The following is a 9,179-nucleotide window of genomic DNA, read 5'->3' as shown; positions in this document are numbered from 1 at the left end:
ATTGACTAAATTAACACACACACACACACACACACACACACACACACACCCCTTTCTTCTCTTTTCATTTATTTATTTGTATCCCTTTTGGACACTTTTAAAACAGAATGATAAAGTGTGTTTTATATATCGACTTTTAACAAGAATCCATCTCAATGAGTCCTTTGATTTGGAGGATATTTTATAAATTTATTAAAGACCAGCCCGTACAACGGTCTTTTCATGAGAAAATTAAAAGACTGTCATTGAGGAAACCCCCCCCCCCATTTTTATTTCACACATTTTGGGAGATAGTAACTTTTGTTTATTAGCTCTTTTTCCAGGATAAGTTAAATAAAAGGTGTGTGCAGGCAAAAACAAACAAACAAACAAATTAGAATTCAGATATCAGTAACTGAAAGATTTCACAGGTGAAAAAAAAGAAGCGAATAATCTTGATTTCTGATGTGAGGCCTTTTTAAAAAATGCTAGTTTTCTTTCCAGTGCTGCTGAACCAATATTGCCTATGTTGTCTTGAGTAAGCTGCAAAAGAGGATTTTCAGCATTAAATGTCAATAAGTGTATGTTTAATATAGTATTAAACATATGTATGTATGTTTATTTCAACGCAGGAAACAGTCCAGTAACCGATAAACATGGACGAAAAAGGCCTTCTGCAGTAACGTTTGAGGAAGATGCGGGGTAATGTGTTCATAGTATTTTCACTCACCAGATCAAGTCAACTTGGCTTACATAACAATTATTCTCTGTAAAATCCTAGAATGAGACATTTTTTCCAAAACAAACATGATCTTTGTTTATCCTTAATAATGTTTGATGTAACTTCTTCACAGGAATGAAATACAGAAGATGCTGCAAGGACTTGGAGGTATGCTTAAGTGATGTTTGCGGTGGAAAAAAAAAAATGGTTTTAAACCATACAGCTTTTATAAATGGAAATGTCAATGAGTGGTCTGCAACACTGATTTTAATGCCTTGTTCTCGTATGTAGGATATGACACAGGTATTTAGTGTGATTCAACTTTGCAAGTTTCTTTACTGACCTTTTCCATTGTTGATGTGGAAAAGTAAAAATGGTACTAACCTTGATGAGGTAAGAATGATGCCATTATTTTACACACATGTACATTTAATATAAATTAATATAAATTAAACAGAGAAAAGTTTGAACCTCCTTGTGTGCACAGTGTGCACAGATTAGGTGATATATCAATTTTTAATGTCAATTTTAAATTTCCTTGTTTAGTTACTTTTCATAACTTTCCGGCGTCCTGTTCTTTGGAGCAGCAGCACAAATTGAATCCTCTAAAAAACAAACAAACAGAAAACTCTTTATTGTTACTTTTCATTAGCAAACCGTGTAGCTGCAAACCAAAGAAGTCTCCTAGCTAGTGAGAAATATATAATCATACCCAAACTCCTAAGTTTTATGTGGTTTGGCCAGATGTCAGTTACACCATCTGCACTACAGGACAGGACCCTTAGCAGGGTCCAAGTCAATCTGCGGCTCTTCGATAGAGATCATCCTTACAAGCGAGTACGTTTTGAAGGCTTTGCTCTATTTGGTGGTGACAAAGTGCTTGCTTTGTGAGCTGTCTGGTAAACTTCTTACTATAGATGGATTCCGGATGTATAAAATATTGTTATTATAGTGCAGATCCTTCATGACTACTGAAAAATAAGTATTGATTGTAGATCCATAAAGTCAAATCATATGATTTGCAAAGCTTTATTTGAAGTATTAAGATTCTGTGAAATGCAGCACTTATGGATAAAAGTGTCATGTAAAAAGCTCCATGAAAATATTTTTTAAATGTTTTTGAATTCATTTATTTAAATTAGAATTTTTACACCCGCGGCCCCTGTCTCTTCTAGTAAAACACAGTTAAAAGCATCACGCACTAGACCGCTTGAAAAATAATTTTTTTTAATGTGCGATATAATTATTTTTATCCTTTTGAGGATCATTTTTAAGAAAACACTTTTGTGCGTTTTATATAACGCATTCTTTTTTTAAATTTAATTTAATTTTATTATGTTACGTTAGTCACCATACAGTGCATCGTTAGTTTTTGATGTAGTGATCCACGATTCGTTGTTTCCGTATAACACCCGGTGCTCCATGCAGTACGTGCCCTCCTTAATACCCACCACCGGGCTAACCCATCCCCTCACCCCCCTCCCCTCTAGAACCCTCAGTTTGTTTCTCGGAGTCTATGGACTCATGGTTCGTCTCCCCCTCCGATTCCCACCCCCTTCATTTTTCCCTTCCTTCTCCTAATGTCCTCCATGTTATTCCTTATGTTCCACAAATCAGTGAAACCATATGATAATTGACTTTCTCTGCTTGACTTACTTCACTTAGCATATATAATGCATTCTAACGGTAATCCATCTAAACATGTCCCTTGAATTGGAGGATATTTTATAAATTTAGAGAAATTTGCCTTTTAGCTGTTTTCTCACAAGGAAATTAAAGTCTGCCTTTGGGGTTCTCTATACGCATTTTGATAATGGAAAATATTTTGATTACTATCCCCTTTTCGTTATCTCTAAACTAAAAGGTGGCCTGCAGTTAGAAAAATTATAACTGGGATACTAGTACCAGAAAGATTTTACAGAAAATAGTGAGCAAATCTTGCTTTTTGAAATGATGCCTGTGTTATAATTTTTATTTTACTTATTTTATTTTTTAAAGTGTAATTGGCGTACAATATTATATTAGTTCCAGGTATACAACATAGTGATTGGACATTTATGATGTCTGTATTATAAATTTTAAATGTCTTTGCATATTGCTGAGACAACATTTACGCATATTGATTCGTATATATGAAAACAAAATAATTTTCAACACTAAATTTCAGTGAATATTTTGTATACAGTTGACATTAAACGGGCTCTTCTTGCAAAGAGAAAAATGTTCGAAGTGAATGCCAGAGCTTTTGTCAAAACCGCTAACGAGAAAATTGAGCATGTTTGGAACATACAGCAAGAACAAAGGTGAAGTTGTTGGGCTTTGTTGTTTTGTTTTGTTTTGAAGTCACGATGACATTTGTATCATTTCTTAGTATTCGTTGGTGCGAATAACCTAAGACAAATTCTATTATATTGAACTTGCCAGTGAAAAAATAGATTTTGCTTGATTTTTTTTCTAAGCAGATAAATTCTGTTAACCTCACTCCTTAACAGAATTGAGATGTATCTCCTGGAAGCCAATAAAGATGACCTTTTTTCCCTTTCAAATAACAATTGAGTTTTCTTCCTATAACATTAATTCGTATTTATTCTAGACCTACACTAGCTGAACTTCAGGTAAATGCCTTAAACCATTATTCTTGCGATAGTTAACTGTATTCAGTTATGTAGAAAAGATTGATCTTATATTACAAATAATTTGCATATTTTAGTAAATTGTGTTCACTGTTCTTTCTTAAAAACCATTGTTGTGCCAAAGAGGGGAAGTATTTAAGTGAAATATTCCTGTTTGGAAACCTTCTATGATAAATGGATATGATATCCTTACTGAATCTACTTACCATATCAGAACATACATGTTCTTCAGTAAGAAGAAATGAAAAGTAAACTGCTTTTAGATAAAATGAATTTTTCTGGAAAATTGATAGTACAGTAAATCCTCACTAGTTTTTAAGAGGTAAGGCATGTGAGATAGCTTATATATTGGTCAGTCAGGGACGATACTTTTGGAATAAGAGTAGATCGTTCGTGTAGCCTTTCTGTTTCTCAGGAGACCATTTCAGCTGCTATTACGCTGTTACTGCCGTCTCCTTTTATGGCGTAAATTGTGTCAAATCAATTTTGTTTTGAATATGGTTAATTTTTCCATATCTTTATGAGGTGTGACGGTGCTCATTATTATGTTTTACAGGCAGAATCTTCATCTCAAATATTCTCAGCAGTTTCTGACTTTGTTTCGGGAGTGGGATACAGACATGCGGAAAGCCCAGGAACAAGAAGAAAAACTAGCTGTTGGTATCAGCCTTGGCTTTAAAATTGATTTATTTATTGTATCAAAGTCTCAAGTGGCAGTAGGTCATGCAAAAACAGAGGAGAGAATGTAGAGTCCATGAGCCCAGATGGGTAAAGGTGGGTGGAAGATGTAGCGGTGGGAGACTGAATGTTCTATTTGGATTGCCTCAGTCTATTTAGTGATATAGGAAGGTCACCAGTTAAGAGTTAGAGTGGTGGAGGAGGTGTTGCCTTTGAGGGGCAGAGAAGAAGTCCTGGAACTGTTTCCAGGAGAGCGGGCCAGCGAATGGACTAGGGAAATATCATTGCCAAGCAGCATTATGGGTCTAATTTAGGTTAGTGTCATAGTGATCATGAATTTAAGGTGAGACCCCTCTGCATGGTTGTGGCAGAGCAGCTGGAGAGTTGGATTTTCCAGGGTTGCGGTTTAGCCACGCAGATCAACAGAGTGAAAAGGGGGCAAGGTACACGTGCAAGTGCATAGGTATAATGATTGGCCATGGAATTTAAGCCAAGAAGGAGGAGAAGGGAGAATATGAGAGTGGGGACTGGGGACCATGAAAAGTCGCAGGATCGATGGGATGTTAATCCTGAAAGAGCACTGAACTGTAGTAAAAAGGGTAGAGAACTACAAACAGGGAGGTAGACGTTGAATGTCGGGGGGGAAAGTGGACAAACAGTATAGTACAGTGGTCAAGAGCCTGGACTCTGGAACCATTTTGGGGGGACCCAGTCCTGGTTGACCAGTACTAGCTGTGAAATCAGGGACAAATTGTTTCTCTCTGTACCTCACTCAGTTTCCTCACCTATGAAAGGAGACGAGACATAATAAGAGTACTTGCCTCATAGAGCTGTTTTGAGGATTAAATGAGATCGTATATAATAAGTTTGTTTAAAATGGCTCAGAACAGTACCTGACACACAGTTCCTATATAAGTCTCTGCTCTACTTAATATTATGTAGATGTTGCAGTTATTGGGAATGACAGAATCCAGGGTATGACTATGTAAGTGAGTGACTAAAGTAGGGAAGAGGACAAAATTATTGTTGGAGATTAGGTCAAGGAACAGAGAGGCTAGGATCATCTGTATGCATACTGAAATGACCGAGAATTAGTACACGTTTTGAATGTTGTTAAGAAAGAATATCTCTGGGACGTCTGGGTGGCTCAGTCGGCTAAGCGTCTGCCTTCGGCTCAGGCCATGATCCCAGGGTCCTGGGATCAAGGCCCACATCGGGCTCCTTGCTCAGCAGGAAGCCTGCTTCTCCCTCTGCCTCTGCCCCTCCCCCTGCTTGTGCGCTCTCTGTCTCTGTCTCTCTCTGATAATAAATAAAATCTTAAAAAGAAAGAAAGAAAGAATATCTCTTCTGAAACTACTGTTAGGAAGGATTAGTGTACGGATTTTTGCCTACTTGTGGTAAACACATTTTTGGAAGGGTCATTTGTGGATTTTGAAGTCAAAAATTAAAACATGTTTTCAGTATTGGTGAGGAAGACAATTTCCTACTTAATGGCTACTAGGTAGGATCGTCGTATTGTTTCTGTATATTAGTGGTGAATAAACTTGGCCACAAAAGTTGTTAAAACAGGAAATGTTAACAAGTATCGATTTAAAGAATATTGCTTTCAAACTTGATGTATAATTATGTTTTCTAAATATTAAATGTTACCCACATTTTATCACCCTTTTCTTTTATATTTGTAGGGTATGTTCCGAGAGCAACGAAAGATTCTTCAACAAGCTAGAGCTGTTCAGAACCAGAGACTGCAAAAAATTAAAAACTTACATGAGCAATTCTTAAAGGTCTGTTGTATTTGGCAACACAATACATTCTTATAAAACATAACATGTAGGCGCGCCTGGGTGGCTCAGTCAGTTGAGCAGCCGACTCCTGGTTTTGGCTCAGGTCGTGGGTCCTGATCTCACGGGTTGTGGGATCGAGCCCCGCCTCGTGCCTCCTGCTTAGCGGGGAGTCTGCTTGAAGATTCTCTCCCTCTGCCCCTCCTCCCACTTGCATGTGCACATGCTCTCTCTCTCTCATAAGTAAGTAAATATTTAAAAATATATATATAAAATGTATGTAAAAGTAGAAGACTGTTTCTTTCCAAATCTTCGGGGAAGGGGGAACCATTTAGGTTGTACATCTAAATTGTTAAACATTGTCCATTTGGAATTCATTGTTTTGGATTTAACGTAATTGGTAAATGCATTTTTATTTTTAGAATTAATTAATAGTTTTGTGGGAGTCATCTAGAACAGGGAACTGTAAAGAGGGAATTTCACCTAGAAATATATGTATTGTGAAGAAAACTGGTACTTTATTAACACTTTAATCATAATTTTTTGTTCAACAATCAGTTTTGAGGAGATCGGCAATAAATTTATAGTGGAAACTAGGAAGTCTATAAATCACTTCTACGTGTCTTTTACTTGTGTTAACGGTTTCTGTTAAATATGAGTAGGCAATTGTAATTGATGAATAGCACTTTTATATTCAAATGCGTTACGTGAGTGTTTTATGGCATATTTGCTTTTGGAATATTAGACCAATAATGACTTTATATGCATACTTAAAATCATAAGAAAAGGTCTAAATGTATAACAGAATGAAAAAGCCAGAGGAGGACTAAACGTTTGTGAGTTGAGAATGATCTGCTGGGATATTTGCACATTAGCAAATTGTCCTCAGTGACACAGACCTCTTCTTCGTGCAGATATATACTCGTTTAGGAGGCAATGGAAGCCTGCACATCCCCGTTCTTTTTTCTTGGTGTGTGTATGTGGGCGGGGAGGGAGGGGCGGCGGAGGGGAGTGGGAGGTGTACTTTACCTCTGCAGCTGTACCTTAATATCTTTCTTTGAATTCCCACTGCCGCTGCCCCGAGTTCAGGATCTCATCATTCCCTGCTTATACTATTAAACTCTCATCTGAGTTCTCTCTTCTCCGGTCCATCCTTCCCAGTTCTGCAATATGATGTTCCAAAACGTGTACCTTCCCTCCTGAAAACCTGCCATTAGCTTCCCATTTAAACACTCAGGTATTCAACGTCTGCCCTGTAACAAGACTCCCTTTGTAGTTTTATACTTACATTCCTCCTTTCCTCCCACCCCTCCAGTACACTAACTCACCATCACTTCCTTGTTTCTAGAGTACTTTCAATTCCCTCTTCCCTTTACCTACTGAAGTCTTACTCTTTTGCCAACTAAATCAGAATCAATCTTATTTTCCGGTACACAGTCATGGCAAGTGGTGTTTCCTTAATTGTTACAAAGTTTTTGTGTTGTTTTTATGTACATGTTTTTTTATTCTCACTGGAATAAGGAAGGAAGAGATCGTGCATTCATTTTCCAAATTCCTCCACAGCACTTAACAGTACTTTTTACGTAGTATGTGCTAGATCACTATTTGTTAAGTGAACAGTAAGGATTTAGAACACGTTTGTTTTTCATAACTTAAAGAGGTCGTGTTACAGATCATTTTATTCCCTCCAATGGAATCATGTTACATTGATTTTTACTCATTATAAGTGCAGTGCTACATGGTATTTAGAAAGCTTATTAGAGAGTTTTAAAATCATGGTATTTCATTCTGTGGGACTGCCAGTCTTTTTTTTTTTCTCCACCTTGACCTTAACTGTTTATTAACCCATTGTTTCGAGCAAAGTGTACTACTGTCATGCCTCTATGATAATAATAATATTTGACTCAAACACAACATTTAAAAAATTTCCTAAGTGGGTATTTTGATCTCCATGTATTAGGTATAATATTTTATTTGGAATAAATAACGAGCATCCTTTGAGTATTAAGAATTGTTACTTTTGAAATTTAATTTAATTTTTTAAAAGATTTTATTTATTTTTTAGGGGGGAGAGAGAGAGAGAGAGAGAGAGAGAGAGCACCCATGAGCAGGGGGAGGGGCAGAGGGAGATGGAGAAGCAGACTCCCCGCCGAGCAGGGAGCCCGACGTGGGGGCTCGATCCCAGGACCCCGAGATCATGACCTGAGCCAAAGGCAGACGCTTAACTGACTGAGCCACCCAGGCGCCCCTTGAAATTTTTAATTTTACATGTTTGGAGCATGAGATGAAAAGTGGTGGTTTGTAACTGAACTAGGCTTTTTGTTTTATTAGAGTATGCAGGACTTAGAGAAGGACCATGAACATCTTCTTACTGATCAACAAAGCGAAGTTAGGGAAGACATGACCAAGTTGCAAAACAAAATTATGATGGAAGCTGTAAGTGGTGTATATTTAATATTAAGAACTCAGGAGGGATGTGAGCATTGGGATATTTTGTTGGCCAAAATGTATGTAACAATTACCTAAATAACACGCGAATGTTTAATATTTCCTTCCTTGAAACAGCAGCAGCAAGCGCTGGCCATTCTTCAGAAGTCTCTTTATTCCCTGTTGTTCTGATGACTTTGAAGGAAGAACAGGAACCCAAGTCTTACAATACAAGTGTAACATTAGCTACACCGAACCACGTTGTAGTAGTTTAAAAATTATAGTTGCAATCGGTACATCTTGTTTATCATAGCTTGCTTGGTAAGTGCAAGAATCTATTCCTGTTAAAACCCCCAACCCTAAACAGTTATGTGCGTAGCAGCAATTCCACAATTATATGTATTACGCTTTCAGCCCTTCGTTAGTAATGACTTTTTGTACTTAACACTGTCAATTAACTTTTAACAGTAACGATGATTTAATTCTAGGCTTGGCCTCAGTGGATCTGTATCAGTCCCAAAAGGTTCAAAGCACAAATACAGAAAGAAGGCTACATTGCTTTTCCTAAAGGAAAAAAAAAAAAAATTAAAGAATATAAAATCTATCTTATCCGTGTACCCGCTTGTATTTACTCATTAGTTTACAGAGCCAATTCCAATAAAAATATGATTTCAGAAGAAAATGTACTCTACTGCCTTATAAAAATTATTGAAAGTAAACATGAGATTGTGTTTTTGAATAAATTAAACTGCCTAAAATCACTGGGAGAACAGAACTACGTATATAAATATCCGTGCTGAGACATGGGTTTGTGAATATGTCATTTCCACCAAGACATCAAAATGTCATTTACTTGGTGTTGGTTCACTATTAAATGACACCTGCCCTTAGCATTGATTGAAAGTATTTCATTAATATGCACATATACTTAATCACTTATGGTTTGAGTATTTCACATCT

At 36.9% G+C, this 9,179-nt stretch overlaps 1 protein-coding gene across 1 annotated transcript; it reads left to right on the top strand.

The window, feature by feature from the left end:
- Positions 1-635: 635 nt before the first annotated feature.
- Positions 636-8,884, top strand: LOC118544195 (synaptonemal complex protein 3-like). Its single transcript, XM_078064813.1, has 8 exons — positions 636-658; positions 834-868; positions 992-1,003; positions 2,868-3,003; positions 3,890-3,989; positions 5,697-5,795; positions 8,124-8,228; positions 8,358-8,884. Exons 1-8 carry the CDS (start codon positions 636-638, stop codon positions 8,409-8,411), a joined length of 564 nt encoding a protein of 187 aa, XP_077920939.1. The 3' UTR covers positions 8,412-8,884.
- The last annotated feature ends 295 nt before the right edge of the window (positions 8,885-9,179 follow it).

The sequence above is a fragment of the Halichoerus grypus genome, chromosome X (genome assembly GCF_964656455.1).
Source record: "Halichoerus grypus chromosome X, mHalGry1.hap1.1, whole genome shotgun sequence".
NCBI lineage: Eukaryota > Metazoa > Chordata > Mammalia > Carnivora > Phocidae > Halichoerus > Halichoerus grypus.
This window is presented reverse-complemented; position numbering and strand designations above follow the sequence as displayed.